At 37.4% G+C, this 20802-nt stretch overlaps 1 protein-coding gene across 1 annotated transcript in view; it reads left to right on the top strand.

Moving 5' to 3' along the window:
* The window catches only part of ric8a (ric8 guanine nucleotide exchange factor A), a 340114-nt gene that overhangs the window by 291117 nt on the left and 28195 nt on the right, over positions 1-20802 (top strand). Inside the window, exon 13 of the mRNA XM_090393889.1 lies at positions 3225-3378. Within this exon, the coding sequence (XP_090250015.1) occupies positions 3225-3378 (154 nt within the window). The remainder of the gene's footprint in view (positions 1-3224; positions 3379-20802) is intronic.

A 20802-nucleotide genomic window follows, 5' to 3' on the forward strand; every position in this document is an offset into this window, starting at 1 on the left:
CTTTCGCTGATCAAACTCATTCCACTTAACTCCTCTTGCATAACCTATGCATAGTCATTTGCTATTTTAGCCCCCTCCTCAGCTCAACTGTCATAAGATAGTGAGTCTGGCAACAGACTCACTATCTTAACTCTCACTCTTTTCTTTTGCTACTTCAAGTAATTCTTTTATATCCTCTCTCATTCCATACTTTTTTCCTTTTAAGTCATTCATTCATTCCAGCCGCTATGATCATTTCTTTCACCTTGCTCAAATAGCCTCACTAACATCATTAATTTTCACACCAGGAAAGCAAGATTTTGTCAAACTCTTATCGATCACAACTTTTATGAGTGAATTACAACACTCACTCCTTGATTTTTCTTTCACACTTGGTTATGTCATTTTTCTTATCTCACCTTTCTTTCTGTTATCAGATGATCCACTCACCAGACATTTTTGCATTCATGCCAGCTCACACTTCACCCTATATGCATCACTCCACATAACAGAGTTATCTCCCTCATTGCAACCAACTCTTCATTGTTTACATCAGTTTTACTATTCTTTTGTTCAACACTGTTAATCTCTCTTCTACATTCTTGCATTATTTCACTCCATCAGTTTCACTAACTTTAATTTCCTTTCCTTTTCTTCCATTTATGCCATCTTTTTTTATCTTTTCAATCTTTTGCATTTATTGACTCGTGGTCTTATAGTATATTGCACTTCCTACAAATCCATGCCTTCTCTCATCTCCTGTCCATTCTCTCCACAAACACCCCTTATGTTATGCTCGCCAAGTCACACCGGTTGATACTTGCTTGGTTGATCTTGTGAGTTCTGCCATTGTGTTCTGTTTAATAAATCTAACAATTTAATGAATCTCACAGACACACTTTTTTCTCAAAAATAAATAATACAACACTAAAATTCAAGAAATAATGCTGATTATTACTCAAAATGCACTCATCTTTTCCAGAGCTCCTTACCAACACTCAGTTAATTAACGTACCTATGTCTTGAAGATATAAATGCTGAAAACTTGCCTAACGACTTCATTAGAGCTGAGATGGCATGGATGGTACATGAAGATTAACCAAGAATTTTAAACCAATGATGAAAAAATTAAAAATGGAAAAGATGAATTTTTGTATCCTTTGGATTTTAAAAATTTAATTTTATGAAGTCTTTAGTTAAGTTTTCAGCATTTACAGGGTGTTCGGGATAAATTTGACAGTTTCGTAAGGAAAAAGAAAATCTTCTTTGTATCTATTAAATTTAATGAATTGACAAAAAAACATTACAGGCAGAGTTAATTACAATACTATCAACAAGATTTACTCAAAATAACCACCATTAGCATCGATCACAGCTTCAATTCTGCTTCGGAACCTCGAACAAGCTGATGCTACAGTCTCCCTGGGAAGGGCCGCAAAAACTGTTTTAATTTTATCCATTAAGTGGGCTTTTGTATTACTGGAAGTGCGATTGGTGTCTTTTTCAACTGCGCCCCATACAAAATAATCCATGGGGTTAAGGTCTGGGGAGTTTGGAGGCCAAACATTTGGACTGGTGAAGTCGTAGAAATTTTCAGACAACCATTTTTGACTTTTCCCAGAGGTGTGGCAAGGGGCCGAATCCTGCTGCCATACATACGGCCTACCATTGGCTACCCTTGTTATCCAGGGCTTGACTACAGTTAGCAACTCCACGAACAAAGCCCGAATTCCAATGCCAGGGTTCTTCAACACCTGTTCCTGCAGATTTGCGAGGAATTCTGCTGTACGAACGCAATCAGATCGTCTGCTAGGGATCTTTCTTCTTGCTACATCCTCGTAGTCACCATTGCAAGTCTCTAGTTCATGCCTGATTGTTTTTACTGTATTCAGGGAGCATTAGGCAGCAGTCGTAATATCCTTATTTTGATGGCTGGCACGAATCATCATGATACAAGTTATTCTCTTCCATGATTCAGGTGGGTTCCAGCTATTCATCCTTTCTGACATCTTGTATATGAATGAAGAAGGGTCCAAACTTTTAAATGAAGAGAAGTGTGTGTTAATACATGTAACTTACGGAAAAATATAATTAATTATAAATATGTCAAATTTATCCCGAACACCCTGTATATCCTCAAGGCACTGGTATGTTAATTAATATTATTCTTCTTTTTAAACCTTAGTAAATTCAATTCTCAAGCCTTCTTAAAAAAAAAAAAAGGTGGGGGGCGTTATGCTCCGTTGCCAAAAATTGCTTAGCATCTTATTTTACATCAAGGACAATTTTTAGTGAAGTCAGCCTCTCAGTATATAACTATGTTCCTCTTCTTAGTCTATGAAAATCCCCTTGTAATATCTATCAGGTATTAAGGTGTTTTATTGGCATTATTTGTCTTCATTTTTTGTACCATGATGCAGTTATTCTTATATCCATTAAGGGTATTTTTGTCTAACTGATGCATTCTGTGGCCAGTCTGCATGTATATGCAAGACAAAAACCAGATGCTAGTATCAGAATCCTGTTGCCTTCACTTTTGACCAGACAACTTCCATTTTAATTGAGATCCTTACAAAATTGAATCCTATCATGATTTAAATCCAGTGTTTGTGAACCAAAGAGCACTTTCACATAATTTTGAGTGTGCTGTAAAGGCATTCGACAACTGCCTAAAATTTTCATTCAGCATAAACTTTCGTTTCTTAGTAAAAACATGAAGGTAAATTCACTATTTTCACTCTATGAAGATATTTTCACTCCTTTTTACTTTGTCTAAGAATGCTACAATAAATTTTTTCTCCCTCCTAATTTTAGTAGGTCGTCTTATCAAGTACACTGGATATGGCAATGCTGCAGGATTATTAGCAAACAAAGGTTTGATGCATGGAGGTAGTAGAACAACAACAGGGAATTATTCCAGTGAGAGTGAAGCCGGCAAAGGTTGGTCGATTGGTAGAGCCTCTGCTACTAATGGCTCAGTTAAGTAAGTTTGAGCGCGGTTAGTAGTTGGAAGGGGACCAATCGTTCGATGCTGTTGGTACACTCTCCCTCGATGAGTCTTTGGACTCCCTGGAGGTGTCAAATAATAATAATAATAATAAATTCTGTTTCATTCCCATAGTGTATTATTGTGATAATCAAAAGCTTGCATAGACCAAATTTGCATTTGCAAACCTCAGTATTTTCACTCCTTTTTACTTTGTCTAAGAATACTACAATAGATTTTTTCTCCTTCCTAATTTTAGTAGGTCGTCTTATCAAGTACACTGGATATGGCAATGCTGCAGGATTATTAGCAAACAAAGGTTTGATGCATGGAGGTAGTAGAACAACAACAGGGAATTATTCCAGTGAGAGTGAAGACAGTGATACTGAAGAATATCTTAAATACAAAGACAGGTAGGTAAATATCTAGAAATAATACTGGGATTTTATGTTCTTAAGAGTTTGGCTCTAAATACAAAAATTTTATTAAAAGTTGAGCATAGCACACAAAAATACAGCTAACAACAGTATTTTTCTTCTATCTTCCTTCTTGTCCTTAGTCTATTATGAAAATCCTCAGTCCATGATATGTAATGTTTCATTCCTGCTTCACCTCTTTCTTCTGCTTCCTCCGCAAAGTAGGGAGGGGAAGAGAATCTACCTTGACATCCTCATTTTGAGATATAATAAAATGAATCTCCTGGAGTAATAAGTATGTTTAAACTATGCATGAGCAACCAGAGACCCACAGGCCAGATGATGATGGCCTGCAAGCTCTTTTTGAGTGGTCTCAAAGCAATTTGTAAAGAGAAATTCCATTATTTCAATTTTGTTAAACATAAAAATCCGAAAGGAGTGTGTGTGTATGGTGCTTTAACAATATGTTATTACAATAGAGGTGTTTTTATATACAAAAAATAAATAAAATATCCTTATACTCCTTACACTAAGCTGGAGAAGCTTGCGATGAGTAGTGGGTAGCATGAACTGTACAGATGATTGTGGATACATACATGAATATGTATCCACATGCTTGCCTTTTTAAAATATTTGTTATATCCTAATATGTCAAAGTAGAAGGCAGTTCTGTAAAAGTTTATAGAATTGCCCTCTAGTTTTGACACTCATGCATACACATGTGCCACTAGTTTTTATAAAAATAATTTACTTATCTGGTCCACCTCAACCTTTGCATACAACTTTTGCTGGCCTGGTTGGCCGAGTGGTTAGTATATCTGCTCTCCAGCCAAAAGGCTCGGGTTCGAATCCCACCATGGACATGGATGTTTGTGATTTTTTGTGAAAATACTAGTGGTGGTGGTGGGTGGTAGATGCTGTTGGTGTAGATGATGATGGTAGTTGTGGTTCGTTGTATAGTTGGTAGATTGAGTGGTGGAGACAGAGTTGTAGAGTAGGCACCCTTAGTGAGTCTTTGGACTCCTGGGAGGTGTCAAGTAATAATAAAATATGGCCTGTGTACCAGTAAAGGTTGCCCATTGTTACAGCTTGAATGGATTCATATTAAATTGTAGGTGGTTACCAGCTGTTATTTCCAGTTGAATTGTTACTGAGTTCAGCTTTGACAGTAATCAAATGCAGGCAACTGTTTGTCAGGTTTAGTTCAAAAAGACTTTAAGGAGTCTGTTGAAATTGATTGCCATTAAATATATATATATATATATATTTGACTAAAGTTTATAAGGCAGAACACCAGAGTAACATTTATTTTAATTTGCAACATGATGTTTTATCCTAATTTCACACAATTTCTTCAGGTGTAAATATACAAAAAAAAAAAAAAAAAAAACGAGAATTAACAAAGGTGACAAATACTGTATAGTTATAAAAGAGACTGTTTTTTAAAATATTTGTAATTGTTCAGAGCGTTCATTAATCCTTTATTAATTCACGTGGACGTTTACACATTCACGTGGATTGATGAAGGCTAGGATGGACATAAAATAGGATTTAATGCTATTTCCAAAAATTCCCAGATTTTCTCTATTTTGTCATAGCAATGGTGTAATACTTCTGATTTATCCCATAAAATTTAATGTCTCATTTACGAAGCGTCTTGTGGATTAGCTGAAGAGAGCATGTGCGATGACAAAGCTGAGGCTTCACTTCTGTGGTATTCAGTATCTCAAATGTGTTCTTCAATGCACTGTTTAATTGATTTTTCTGTATATCCATAGCAGGATTACTGCCAATTATATATATATATATATATATATATGCAGAGGTTGGCCAATCTATAATACATTAATAAATGGATAGGAAAGAGAGAATTTGTTTGCTTTCAGTTTGGAGAGTTGTGTATTGTAATTCTTGAGAAACTCATAAGATGTGGGGGGGGGGGAATGTTACAAGGTGCAGCAGGCAAACAGATGAGCAAGAAGGAGAAATTTGTTTTGTGTGTTTGGAGTTGAACTGTGAAGGAATATTGAATAATTGCTGCACGTGTTTCCGTGAATTTAATAAAGGATGGGGAATGCCAGTTTGGATGAACATTGGCTGTGAAGTATTTGACGATGATGCAAGTAGAAGATACTTAACACCTTGAGCAAAAGAGATACTAATTTTTTGGATGCTGAGGAAGCAATAGTTGAAATGTGCTTATGGTAAGAGTGATTTGATGATAGAGTAATCCCAAGAAGACAGAGAAAGATCTCGTATAGAGATTGGGTTTTGTCAAGAGTAAGATGAAGAAAAGGGTTCTTTTTGTGGAAAATGAGGCAGAACTGTTTTACTAGTGTTCAAACTGGCAAAGTTAACAAACCTCATTGAAGAATGGTTCTTCTCTTCTGTCCTCAAGAGGGCTGAGTGCCTCATGGATAAGAGCCTTCCAACCTTCTCTGTTCAAAGCAATCTCTTTCATATGCCAACAACTTTGAAACTCCAGTGCAGTTCTAGTGCATGTTGATTTGAGTCTTCTCCTGGGTCTTGTACCCTCCATTGTGCCCTCAAATTCCAGGCAAGGAAGCCTGTCTAGTTCCATTTGTGCAATGTACCCAAAAACCAACAGAGTTAACGCTTTTTTTTTTTTTAAACTATGTTAAGAATTGTTGAGCTAGGGATATTCAAATTTTATAACACTTGTGCATTAGTCTTATGTTCTGTCCAATGAATTCTATTTATTTTCCTGATGTATTTCATTTCAAAAGCCAAGAGTTTCCTCTCTGCTTTTGTTCTTTTTTTTTTTTTTAAAGGTCCAAGTTTCTGTCCCATAGAGAATATTATTGGTAGTATTATACTTTCATATAATTTTATTTTTTGAGTTGTAGGAATTTTCTTTGTTTTTCCAAATTTTATTAAGTTTATTCATCATTGACCATGGCATGGAGAGTGTTTTATTGTTGCTATGTAATTTAAATTTCAAGTCAAGTATGCTCCTAGGTAATTAAAACCATTAACTTGTTATGATTTCCTGATTAAGTGTTATTTGTATATCTTCTGGATATCTTCCAATTTTCATTATCTTTGTTTTACCTGAATTTATAATATTACTGGGGGTGGGGGGGCTCTGCCTTTTGGCTTGCATCTAGACTGGCAAAGATGGAAGACATTGAATAGAGTTTGTTCTGAAATGGGCAGATCAAAGCAGAATATGGTCAGATGTGGCTACACAGACGATGACAGCTACTCATGTGGCAAAACACAAATCATGGAACATCTTTTGCAATGTTGTCTAATAGACATTAATATATGTACCTGAGAAGATTTAATGTAGTGTAATGAAGCAGCTTTAAAGTATATTAGTCACGGATTTGACATTTTATGCAAGTAGCATTTTTATGTTACCCTTTTTTTTTTTTAATGTCTATTCTTTTAATGTCTATTTTTAAATGTGTTTTTAATAATTTATATATATGCTCTTAAGTTTTCTGTAGTTCATACACAAAATAAATTGTTCAGCTTTCACTCATTGTGTTAATCTGCTGGTGCATGACATCTACATCTTCCTGGATCCCTTGGTCTATAGCAGCAACTAACAATATATTTTGTCCAATTTGTCTATCTCACATCAGACAGCCTCAAATGAACTATTTCCCCAGGCTTTAAATCCTCTTAATAATATATATATGTGTGTGTGTGGGGGGGGGGGGGGGGTACTGGATTGGTGGCACTGCTGAAAGTGGATGTGATTCGAGGTTTTGGAGTGATGGTTGAACTGAAGTTTAGAGGATATGTTGCAAGTGCTGCAAAGATTGTGCATAATATTGCTGCTGTGATAAGAAGTACATACACATGTAGAGATAAGGGATTATGAGCTTTAATGGAACATGTGCAATAGATGTATTAAAGTAAGTTTCACAGCTTACACATGCAACAAAAATTATGTGAATTTATTTAAAAACTTCAATATATTCATCCAACATGTGGGCATCTTCATGGAGATAGACCATTAACTACGTTCAAAAGATTATTTTAGTACAAACTGTTTGCTTATACAGGAAAACCTCACTTAACATGATTAATTAATCCATCGATTAATGCACGCTAAGTGAAATCATATTAAGCAAATACAATAAACAGTAAGATTAATTATAATTCATCCATCAGTTAGCTCAAATCTGAAAAAAAAAAAAAATTACAGTATAAGCTATATTAGAGAATAAAATCATCAAAGTTAATAAAAATCAATTGCTTAAATTTTTATTTAATGTCTAAACATTTGATTGAGCTACTTTTTTACAAAAAAAAAAAAAAAATTAAGTAAAGATGTTTGAATAGTGCTCAACATTTTTATCTTGTCATGCAATTTGCAATAGCTGGTGATTACTTTATCAAGATTTCAGCGGACTTCAAAGCTTCATTCCATATCAGGATCAGCATCAAACAAAATTTCCTTAGCATGCTCAATGTGATTGAAAACTAGCTCAAGTTCTTTTGCAGTTAGCTTCTTAGTTATCATTTTCTTGTTTGCACTCCTTATCTTCTTCATATGCATGCTGTTCTTCTGGTTGAAGGAGATCATTCTCGCTTAACTGCTCAGAATGGAAATCGAGCAAGTTTCTCACATCTTTATTATCCGGTTCATTAAATCCAAGTTCTTTTTCAGTTGTGCTGATTTCTTCAATAATATTAGATCTTTAATTTTGCACATGATAAACTAACCATAGGCTCGAGTTTAAAGTCACTTTCTGCATTGGCTCCTAATAAAAGCATAAGATGATCTTTAGATACTTTATATTTAAGATGCTTCAGTTTTAGCTAGGAAAGTTTTTGTTGGCATATGCTTCCAAAAGAGACCAGTTTCTTCGATGTCGAATATTTGACAATCGTCATAATCACCTTACTGAATTATCTTTTGCAATTCTTCAGGAAACTTGTTCACAGAATCTTTATCAGCACTAGCAGCTTCCCCAGTTATTCTTACATTATAGTCAGCTCGATTTTTAAAATGGTCAAACCATCCTAAACTCACAATAAAGCTTTCGCATTCCTCTTGAAATTTGATCTCTTTCAGTGATTTAAAATTTTAAGAGCTTTTATCTGAATATTTCTTGTACTTGTAGCAGTAGCAACTTTTCCTTGTTCTTTGTATTCTTTACTCTTATTTAATATAGTCCGAACTGTAGACTCACTGTATCCCAGGTCATCTCCCGTACTCCTGGCATTTGTAAATAAAAACAGCAGTTCACTTTTAGGTCTATAACCAGTCCTACCTAAGCCATTTGCTGGTTGTGATTTTCCCACCATGCCTTCCCCTGCCTAATCACCTTTATTACCACTTACCACATATATCAGCTCAGTCTCATCTACCCAACTCGCACCCCTATCTATTCCATTTCTATGCTGATCATCCTGATATATCCATTCACTACTACTCCCAACATCTATTCTCTCTATGCCATGTCTTGCTTTTCCTCTTGCATTTCCTATATATATATATATAGAGAGAGAGAGAGAGAATATATATATATATATATATATATATATATATATATATCTTCTGATCTATTTAAGTTTTCATGGCAAAATAACACTTCCCAAACTTTCTTATAAAGACGTCTTTATGAAATGTCTTTTCTTACGTAATAGCAGATTTCTTGTCCATAAGAAATCTGCTATTACGTAAGATTTTAGTCTTATTTCAGGATCCTGGAATTATTTCATTTCCATGGTCCTATGGAATAAACCTAAAATCATATATGCAGTCTTAATTCCATTGCCTAGTGATGTTCATTTCCACAGGACTTGACAAATTGTCTAAAATTCTACTCAATCAATTACAAGATTTGCAGATGATGCAAAGCTGGGAAGGGTTGTTAGTAATAGTGCTGATGTGATAGCCCTTCAGAAGGATTCGAATAAGCTGGACAGATAAACCAAGGAATTGGGGGTGGGAAGGTGTCATTATAATGCAACAGTGTAAGGTCTTGAAGTTTGTTCTCAATCATTGGGAGACTACATACTTTGTTGACAGAGAAAGTGGAAAAGGCAGTGGAGTAGTGATTGATAGAAATTGACCAACAGAGATAGAAGAGGTAATTCCATTGTATAAAGCTCTGATTAGATCACATCTGAATTACTGTGCTCAGATCCAGTCATCAGTATTTGAAGAGTGTATATTGATCTCGAAGAGGATACAGAAGTGAATAACAAAATATCAGGTACAGTGCTAGTTATGAGGATGGATGGGGAGGGGGGACATGTGGAATGCAGATGAAGAGGTGGTATAATTGATGCATTTAAACTATTGAGAAATAGTATAGGATTAATATATAAGAAGATTAATATATTAATATATAAGATTAATATTAATATTATATATATTAATATATATATAATATTAATATATAAGATATATAAGGACCTCTGGATGCCATGGGATGAAGACAATTAAGTGGTTTCGCTTAAAAGAGGAGAGTGTGAGGAATCGTTTTAGGGAGAAGGTGGATTAGAGAGGATTTCGGAATGACTGGAAAGTGTACAAGATTGGTGGAAACATAATTCAAAAGTAATCCTGAGTTGTGCAATCGAGCTGCTTGGTGAGACATCTGGAAAGATTAGAGAGCAGAAGGAGGGTTGGTGGTGGAATAATAATGTACAAGTGGCAGTGACAGCTAAGAGGAAGGCAAAGCAGAAGTGGGATGAGTCAAGAGTGGAAAAGGACAGAGAGGTGTACAGAGAGAGAGAGAAAGCAAGAAGCCAAGAGAGTTGTGGCACAGGCGAAGGCTATGGCATATCAAGATCTGTATGATCAATTAGAAACAAAGGAAGGACAGAGAAATAATGAATAAAAAATAAAGAAACAGAGATGTAGAAATAAAGCAGCAAAGGACATCTTACATGTGAGGCAGATCAAAGACGCTGAAGGAAGAGTATTGTGGAGGGATGTAGACATAAGAAACAGATGGAAAATATACTTTGAGGGACTTTTGAATGAGGAAAATGCAAAGTCTCACAGAGAAGATGGGCAGCCTTCTGAGGGGATGGTGCAGAACATCAGTGGAATGGAAGTGACGGAGGCCATGAAGAGGATGAGGAATGGAAAATCAGTGGGCCCTGACTGAATTCCAGTGGAGGTATGGAAGGCACTGGGGGAAGAGGGAAATGATCTACTGTGGGACCTGTTCATGAAAGTTTGCCAACAGGAAAATATACCCGAGAAATGGAGGGAGAGTACTCTTGTCCCCATCTACAAGGGTAAAGGGGATGCACAAGACTGTAAAAATTACAGAGGAATAAAGTTGATGTCCCACACAATGAAAATCCTAGAAAGGGTTCTTGATGATAGATCGAGGAAGGAGGTGGAGATTGCAAAGGAACAATTTGGCTTCATGCCTGGTAGATCAACAACAGATGCTATCTTTGGGTTACGGCAGATGATGGAAAACTATTGAGAGAAACAAAGGGAGCTACATCCAGCATTAATTGATCTGGGGAAAGCATACAATAGAGCGCCAAGGCAAGAAGTCTAGAGGTGTCTGAGGGAGAAGAAGGTTTCGGAGAAATATGTCAGGTTGGTGCGGGAAATGTACAGAAATGTGAAGACAAGTATTCGGACCTGTCTGGGACAGACAGAAAGTTTTCAAGCAACAGTTGGCTTGCATCAAGGGTCAGCATTAAGTCCGTTTCTGTTTAATATTGTGATGGAGGTGGTAACAGGAGGTGAGAGAAGATGCGCCTTGGACAATGTTGTATGCAGATGACATCTTGCTGTGTGCAGATTCAAGAGAAGAAGCGGGAACTAAACTGGAAAGATGGAGAAAAGTACTGGAAGAGAGAGGTATGAGACTGAGCAGAAGTAAGACAGAGTATATGTGTTGCACAGTGGGCGGTGGACAGGTCTGGAGCTGGAAGGAAATGTCATCAGGAAGGTGAGAGACTTTAGATACTTAGGTTCAACAGTGGAAGAAGATGGAGGAGCTGAGAAGGAAGTGGGATGCAGGATACAAGCGGGTTGGAGGAACTGGAGGGAGATAGCTGGAGTGTTATGCGATAAGAGAGTGCCGATCAATCTGAAAGGCAAAATTTATAGGACAGTAGTGAGGCCAACTATGACATATGCTATAGAAACTGTGGCCCTGAGGAAAAATAACATCAGCAGGATGGAAGTAGCAGAGATGAGAATGCTAAGGTGGATGTGCAGTGTGACCAGAAAGGGTCGTCTGAGAAGTGACTATGTAAGGGGAACAGTGAAATTTACGAACTTAGGAGCGAAAATACAGGAGGCAAGGTTGAGATGGTTTGGTCATGTGATGAGGAGGGAGGACGAATATGTGGGAAGAAGAGTCATGGAGATGGATGTGCAAGGAAGGTGGAAACGTGGGCGGCCAAAGAAGAGATGGAGGGAGCTGGTAGAAGAGGACTTGAGGATGAAGAACTTGGATGTGGTGACAGCCCAAGACAGGAAGGTGTGGAGGAGACTCATCATCAACAGTGACCCCACTTAAGTGGGAGAAGCTGTAGAAGAAGAAGAAATAGTATAGGAATCACTTGGAATCTTTCATATGGTAGAACAAGAGGAAGGAATGAGTAAGCTGGACCATTCCTGAATGTTGGAAATGGTTAGAAATAGGTTAACAGTAGCTTTTTGCTACTGTTAACCTACAGTAGGTTGGTTTGGGCCGTTCCTGATAGGGTAGTGAGAGTATGAACAGTAAAGGGTTTTAGGACTGTTATGATAGACTATGTTGTCTAACATGGAGCTCCCACAGAGTCCTGTGACTCCTTGGAGGTTCTCAGTTCCTATCACTATCTCCTTAACTTAACATGATGAATTTCTGATTTTTCTTTCCCTGTAGACACCTCTGTTTTTTTTTATATGGCTTCTACCCATGAATTTTTTTTTTTCCTGTAGTCCATTTAGAGAATAGGTGGATTAGGATTTTTTTTAAATCTGTTTTGGTATTATTATTTTTTACATAACCCAGAAACCCTGCTCTATGGACCAAAGATGGAACTTTTTCAATCACTCAGGCTTCCAGTAAGCAGGGCAGTGGTCTCATACTGGGTGATGAAATGCATCTGCCCACCAACAGTCACAAACATCCATACCATGGCAAGATTCAAATCCACAGCCTATTAATTCATTGAAAAACAGATACACTAACCACATGGCAAACCAGGCTGACATTATGCTTCCTTGGATAAATACCATATTAGTTTAGATTTTGCATTAGATCTTTAAGATTTGATTCTTGTTTTCAAATTCTTTTAATTTTTTTTTCTCCATTAATATTTCTATATAAGAGGTATGGGAATAACACAAGAGGAGAGAATAGGATAAGTGGAAGAGAGGAAATGAGAGAGTTATGGGAGTGATGGAGGAGGAGAGAATGGAAGCAGTAGGAGAGAGAGGGAATGGTGAGAGGTGTAATGTATGGTGACTCAATGATCTGTGGTGTGCAAGATAGGATGCTTGAGGAGTGTTTGCCTGGAGGAACAATAGAGAATGTGGCTACGGCAATTAAGAGGGGTGAAAGGGGATGAGATGATTGTGATGGTGGGCATGAATGACTTGAGAGGCAGTGTAAATGATCAGGTAGCGAGAGATCTGAGATTCTTGCTTTAAGTTGTGCAAAACAAAACGCAGAGAGGGAAGATTGTGTATGTGTTGCCCAGGTATGATAGTGACAAGCTGAGCAGAAGAGCAGCAATACTGAATCACATAATATCCAGAATGTGTGAGAAGAGAGGGTTGGAATACTGGGATGTTTGGAGGGCATTTGAAGACAGAAGGGAACCGTATGCTAGAGACGGCTTGCATTTAAATGAGGAAGGACGAAGTCATCTGGAAAGATTGTTGTTTTCTGAACAAGTCAGTGTGTCAATACAGGGAAACTAGAATTCCCAGGGTGGATGGTAGCAGGGATGGCCTCTTGTGGGAATGGGTGCTTGGAGGAAGGAGGATGATGTCAGGAAACATTGAGCCCATGGGGGGGGATCAAGAGGGGACAGTGATAGGCATAGAAGCAGTGACATTTTTATGCTCTATACTAATGCCAGGAGTATCTGAAATAAATGAAATGAATTGGTGGCGCTGATAGCATCAACCTGGCCAAAGATTATTGGGATCTGTGAGATGTGGTTGACGGAGGATGATATAATAGCCGGAATTGAAGTGGCAGGGTACAGCATTTCTCAGCGGGATAGGAAAGGAAAATGTGGTGATGGAGTACTGCTTATGATAAGTGATGACTTATGTCCTCTTAGAGTAGAGGCCTTGAAAGCATATGGTGTGAGGTAGAAGTGGCCAAGACAGGATATTTATTGGGATGTTGCTATAAACCAGGGAGCACAGAGGGTGGAGACCAGGAGATGATTAGGCAGTTGAGCTTGGCAAGTGCAAGACGAATGATTGTTATGGAAGATTTTAACTACAGCAGTATAAGCTGGGAAGAGGAAAATGCAAGTAGTAAGAAGGGGATAGAATTTCTAGAATTTTTGAGGGACAAATGTCTTCGGCAGCATGTGATGGAGGGAACAAGAGTTTTAGATTTGGTCATAACATCAGAAGAATTGATAATAAGTGAGATGACATCTCTCCCACCTGTTGGAGAGAGTGACCATGTGGTTTTGACTTGGAAGATGAACAGACATGCAGGTGTATCAAAGAAAAGGGAACGTATGTGGAATTATAAGGCAGGTGATTATTTTAGTCTTAGGTATCAACTAAGGACAGTTCCATGGAGGGCAGAATTGGAAGGCCAGGATATCATTAATGCTTGGGAAATTGTGAAAGAATATTTGTTAGCAGCAATAGTAAGCTGTATTCTACGGGTGAAGAAACGGACACAATTTGCGTAAAGTGGATGACAAACGATGTCAAACAGGAACTGCAGTTGAAAATGAGATTATGGAAGATATACAAGGAGGGGGTAGAGGACAGATACACGAAGAATATAAGATGCAGGCCAGGAGAGTGACCAGAATGGTGAGGAAGGCAAGACTGGAATATGAGAAGAGATTGGCACTAAGATCTAAAGAAAATCCTAGAGAATTTTTAGCTATGTGGCCAGTAGGAGGAGAAACGATTGCGGAAGAATGACACTGTGGTACAAAAATGGGAATAGAGTGACTGATGCATAGGACATAGTGGAGTTGTTCAATGAGCACTTTATTGGAGTATTTCATCCTGGAGGAGGTTTCAATACTAGAGGGATAGGGCAGGATCAGAGTTTAGAGATGCAAGAGGAGAGTGTGTTCCAAATACTGAGTACTCTGGATGCCAATAAAGCTGTTGGACTGGATGACATTTCATCACTGGTTTTGATAGAATGTGCTAAACAACTGACAGCTCCATTGACCTGGCTTTTCAATAAAAGTCTGGCTGAAGGAGAGGTACCCAGGGAATGGAAGGAAGGTAAAATAGTACTGCTGCATAAGGGCGATAGCAGACTGGAAGTGTCTAATTATAGACCTATTTGTGTGTCATCAGTAGTTGTTAAGGTCTTGGAGAAATTAGTGAAGGACTATGTACAGTGTTGGGTAGATGAGGGTAATGTTATCTGTGAGAATCAACATGGATTTGTTAAGGGGCGCTCTTGCTTTAGTAATATGATTGTCTTTTATAATAAAGTGACAAGATCAGTTGATGAGGGAAAGGCATATACTGCCATTTTTTTGGATTTTGCAAAGGTGTTTGACAGGGTGCCACATGATAAGCTGATACTTAAGTTGCAGCACATGGGTTTAAATGTCGGATTAGTCAAATGAATTCAGGATTGGTTGACTGATAGGTATCAGAGAGTTGTGTATGATGAGGCAACATCAAGGAAGCAGAAGGTTACAAGTGGGGTTCCACAGGGCTCAGTATTGTGAACTCTATTGTTCGATCTTTATATCAATGATATTGTCAATGGATTCCAAGGGGACATTCAGTTGTTTGCAGATGACATGAAGTTGGGAAGGGTTATTAGTAACAGTGCAAATGTAGCAGCCCTGCAAGAAGATTTGAATAAACTAGACAGATGGGCAAATAAATGGGGTTGTTGGTTCAATTCTTCAAAATGTAAAGTCTTGAGGTTTGGGATCCATCGATGGGAGGATGTGTACTCAATTGGAGGAGGTAGGGGAGACAAGAGATCTAGGTGTGATGATTGATAGAAAACTGAAATTCAGGGAGCATATTGCAAAGGTGGTAGGGCAACTCAGAGGATTGCTGTAATACTGAGAAGGACGCTGACCTGCAGAGATAAAAGAGTTATCATTCCGTTGTATAAGGCCCTGATCAGACCACACTTAGACTATTGTTCTCAGATTTGGTCCCCAGGATTTGAAGGGAATAAATTGACTGTGGAAAGGGTACAGAGGTGGATAACAAAGATGGTTTCAGGACTGTACAATGTTAGTTATGAGGATCGGCTGAGGGAATGTGGACTGCAGAGTTTAGTGAATAGAAGAAGGAGAGGCGATATGATTGGGACTTTTAAACTGTTGAGAGGCAGTTACAGGTTAGACATTGGAGAGTTCTTTCACTTGGTGGAACGGCGGGAAGGAGCGATGACAAAGGGCCATCCCTGGAAGTTACGAAAGGAGGCTGTGCACAAGAGGGTGAGTAGTGGTTTCTTTGCATGGAGGGTGGTTGTACCTTGGAATGCATTGCCTGAGAGAGTGGTTGGGGTAGGGACGGTTAATGGGTTCAAGGAGTGGTATGGTGGACTTTGTTTTTCCTAAAAACAACCTCCCATGATGAGTCTTTTGACTCCATGGAGGCCTGGATAATAATAATATTTAACATGGTCATATCCATCCTATTTCAAATTCCCTGTGTTCCCTTGTTTTCCTGAACTAATCTGAAAACATAACTTCAGGAATAACATAATTGATAGTAACTTTCTTATTTGTTGTGTTCTCTGCATGTAGATTTACACATACCTTGATATTGAAACCATAGTGTTAGTAATGAATGCCCTGAAATTCGTTGGGTACATATCCTAAACAAATGTAACCTCTTTGCCTCTTTTCGCTATATTTTCCTAAAGAATTTCTACATATCTGGAATTTATTTCTTACTCTTCTGTTAGGTCCCCAACAACACCCAGCTTTTACATAGAAATATAGAAAATTATATAGAGATTTATTTCTAAAAATGATCCATTTTTAGGAATTAATTTGAGGGAAGACTAGATTTGTATAAGAGGGACAGTCTACACCTGAATGTGTTTGATATCAGGAGTCTTGAAAAACTAATAACTGGTATGTGACCTAACACAGAGAGTAAGGGAAACTTAAATTATAATGGGAGGAATGGGGAGAACATGAGTATAAGAGAAGCAATGTTATATAATTGTGCTCAGGATGGGAATTATCAATGAAATGATTATGAGCAGAGAATCATTTTGACTTTGTGTTCATCCTGTTCGGACCCATGAAAGTGGAAATGTGTATGTAGATGTGTGCACCTATAAGGTACTAGAGAAGAACAGAGATCTGCAAGTTGTCCAACTGTGTCATGCAGACTGCAGACAAGAGACAAAAGAACATTTAGATAGCGTCTTCCTCTTTATAGCACTTTTATCTCACTTGCTGCAGGGTCTGCTATGATTATGAGACTATGGGAAACCCCAAATAATGACGTTACAGAATTTACAGACCTGTTGCAGAACAACTTCTGCAAGCAGCATGTGACAAAAGGAACACAAGGTCTAAGAGAGTTAGATTTGATTATAGTGTCAGAGGGTGTTTCAGTTAATGATGTAACTTTTTTTCCTCCTGTTGGTGACAATGATCATGCCATACTCACTTGGGAAGTGACTAAGTTTATGAATGTTCCATTCAGAAAAGGTTATCTGCTAAACTACAAAGCAGGAAATTATGACCAACTGAGGAGTATACTGAGTTCATTGGAATGATATTGGTTGCTGGATGAGAAAAATATCGACAATGCATAGGAAGCATTAAAAAAAAATACTTAAAATGATGCAATATCAGAATGTATCCCGAGAGTTCAAAGAATAAATAGGGTAGGAGTCAAATGGATGTGTAATCTTATAAAGATTATACATCCATTTGTAAGAAACTAATGTGGAAGGAATACTGTCTGCATAATAATGATGTCTGTTATGAAAATTATAAGCAGCAGCAGCAGCAGCCCAGTAGGGTCACAACGGTTGTACAGAAAGCTAACTCTGAGTATGAAAAGAAACTGGCAAGCTAAAGAATGCTGTTGATATGCTGCAAGTGAAAGAAAGAATGAATATGAAAGAATAACTCTTCTGAATACAGTTAGGGTGAGGGTGATACATGCAGAAGAGGTTGTTCAACTAATGAGTACCCATTTTGCTAAAAGCTATCAATTTGGTTGTATGCAAAATTGAGTTCAGTGCTACCTCTTCTGAAGAAACTCAGGTGTGTATGAAGAGGAGGTATTAAAGTTGCACAAACTGAATAAGATGTTAAAGATACCAAGAAAAATAAAAAAAATTTTTTTTTAGTAGTATACTTTATACTTTTTTATATTTTATACTTGGAAAAAGGATTAAAACCTTGGTTTTAATCCTTTTTCCAAGTAAGCAAAACAAAGCTTTGCACATTAAATATATTCACATCTGAGCTACTTGTATATAGAGGCTAATGAGTTTATATCACTTGCCTTAGTATGTATCCCATAATGCAGAGCACACCCCCTTTCTGGCATGTATATAATGCAATGCATAATGGGAAAGACCACTACCCAGACCAGTTTCGACCATCTCTTCAGTGGGAGCCAGACCCGGGAGAGATACCAAGTTTGAAGTAATGCAGAAGTCATATATATCTCATATACAAGTAGACAAAAGGTACTTGACCTTCTTAATAAAAATCTCTGGATGAGAGAAAGATGTAGAAAGTTTTTTTTTTTTTACCTTGGTTGTAAAATATTTTAAAGATACCAAGAAAATTTTATACTTGGTTTTAATCCTATTCCCAAGTAAGCAAAACAAAGTTTTGCACGTGAAATATATATTCATGTCTGAGCTACTTGTATATAGAGGCTAATGACTTCATAATCACTTGCCTTGGTATGTATCCCATAATTAACGTATTTTATACCCAAGGTAAAAAACTTTCTCTCATCCAGAGATTTTTGTTAAGAAGGTCAAGCACCTTTTGTCTACTTGTATAGGAGATATATATGACTTCTGCATTACTTCAACCTTGGTATCTCTCCCGGATCTGGCTCCCACTGAAGAGACCTCAATAAAGGTCGAAACTGGTCTGAGCAGTGACCCTTCCCATTATGCATTGCATTATATACATGCCTGAAAGGGGAGGGGTGCTTTGCATTATGGGATACATACTAAGGCAAGTGATATGAAGTCATTAGCCTCTATATACAAGTAGCTCAGACATGAATATATTTAACATGCAAAACTTTGTTTTGCTTACTTGGGAAAAGGATTAAAACCAAGTGTAAAATTTTCTTGGCATCTTTAACATGTATTTTACACCCAAGGTAAAAAACCTTTTACAAACTGAATAAGAATTCATCAGTAGGGACTGATAGGATATCAGCATGGATGCTAAAAGATTGTTCATCTTGAACTGGCTATTCCTTTTTATCAGGCTATATAATTTGACTCTTAGAACAGTGAAGATTCTGCAGGAATGGAAAGAATGTATGGTAATCTCATTGTACAAGGGTGGTGCAAAGATCCATGTATCCAACTATTGACCAGTCAGTATCTCAGGAGTGGTTGATGGTGAAGGTTTGGGAATAATTGGTTAGGGCTCACATTTAGAAATAGATTAACAGTGAGTCTCTATTTTGCAATGAACAACATGAGTTTACTAAGGGAAGGAAATGTTTTAGGAACTTGTCACATTCTATAATAATGTTGCCATAGAACTAAACATAGGGAATGGATACATGATACTTTTGAATTTTGCTAAGACTTTTGACAGATACAGCATGAAAGACTGTTGCATAAATCGGAGAATATAGGTGTGGATTATAAAATATTAGCGTGGATAAGAGGATGGCTAACTGACAGATATCAAAAAGTGGTATATGGGGAATGTGAGTCTGCAAGATTTAAGATAGTAAGATACGGGAAGAGCATGGGGCAACTCCGAGGTTTACCCGCAGATAGCTATAAGGACTTAAAACAGCTTGGGCTTATGCAAAAGGATATAAAATTTCTTTCCTTGAGGCCATACAGGGCACACTGGTGGCATTGCGTTGCCACCAGAGAATAACTACAATGATAACTAGAACAGGCATAGGGTAAAACACTTGTAAAGGCCTATATCAAATCTGGATAAGATGTCTGGACGTGATGTAAGGGTAGTACTGACCATAACTAGTACAAAGATTAATAAAAAAAAATACATAACTAGTGGTGCACCACAAGGATCAGTCCTTGGTCCACCATTATTCAATCTGTACATTAGTGATATTGGGAAAGATTTGAAAGGTGACATATAGCTATTTGCTAATGATACAAACATAATTAGGATAATCAGGAATGCTGCTGGTATGCAGTACTTGCAGAATGATTTGAGTAGGCTGGAATTGTGGGCATAGGTAAATTGATGTCAATTCAATGTCAGTAAATGTAAAGTCATGCACTTTGGCATGATTAGATATCCAGTGTTGTATTATATTGGCGGGATTATGCTAGAAGAAACTGATGAGGCTAAGGATCTTGAGTGTTAATAGATAGCAAGTTGAAGTTTAGGGGTCATGTAACCAAGATTGCAAATACAACTCAAAAGATAATTGCAATGCTGAAACGAACTTTAATATGTAAAGATAAGGATGTCATTTTGTTTCACTTGGACTATTGTGTGCAGGTCTAGTCTCCTGGTTTCTGTTGTGATTCTGATACAGTGGAGAGAGTGAAAGCGAGTGTGTTAAAAATGTTATCTGGATTGTGGAATACTAATTATGAAGACAGATTGAGAATTTGTAGACTGCAGACACTAGCAAACAGCATAAAGAGGGGTGATATGATTGAGATGTAAAAACTTCTGAAATGGTCATACAGGATTTCAGTTGATGAAATTTTCATTTTATGGAGGTTAGGAAAAGGACAAGAGGACATCCTTGGATGTTGAGAATGAATTCCACTAAGAAGGAAGTAAGGGCTAGATTTTTCTCTCATAGGATGGTGTGTGATTTGAATGGATTGCCATTGGATGTTGTCAGTACAAGCAGTGTGAATGAATTCAAGAATAAGTATGATAGCTGGTGCATGTAGTATGTGGATTCCTTCTATGATTCCCTTACTCCCTGGAGGTTTCTCTTAATAATAATAATAATAGTGTCTGTATCATTTCATGAATTTCCTCTTCATAATTCATTTGACTTATATCAACAAGGATAAAAAATATGACTACCCTTTTCTTACTTAATACATAATAACTATGCAGAGACAGCATTACTGATTTTGACCGTTTCAA

Source organism: Typopeltis vanoorti, chromosome 6, assembly GCF_054136105.1.
Source record: "Typopeltis vanoorti isolate ZY-2024b chromosome 6, IOZ_Tvanoo_1.0, whole genome shotgun sequence".
Lineage (NCBI taxonomy): Eukaryota > Metazoa > Arthropoda > Arachnida > Uropygi > Thelyphonidae > Typopeltis > Typopeltis vanoorti.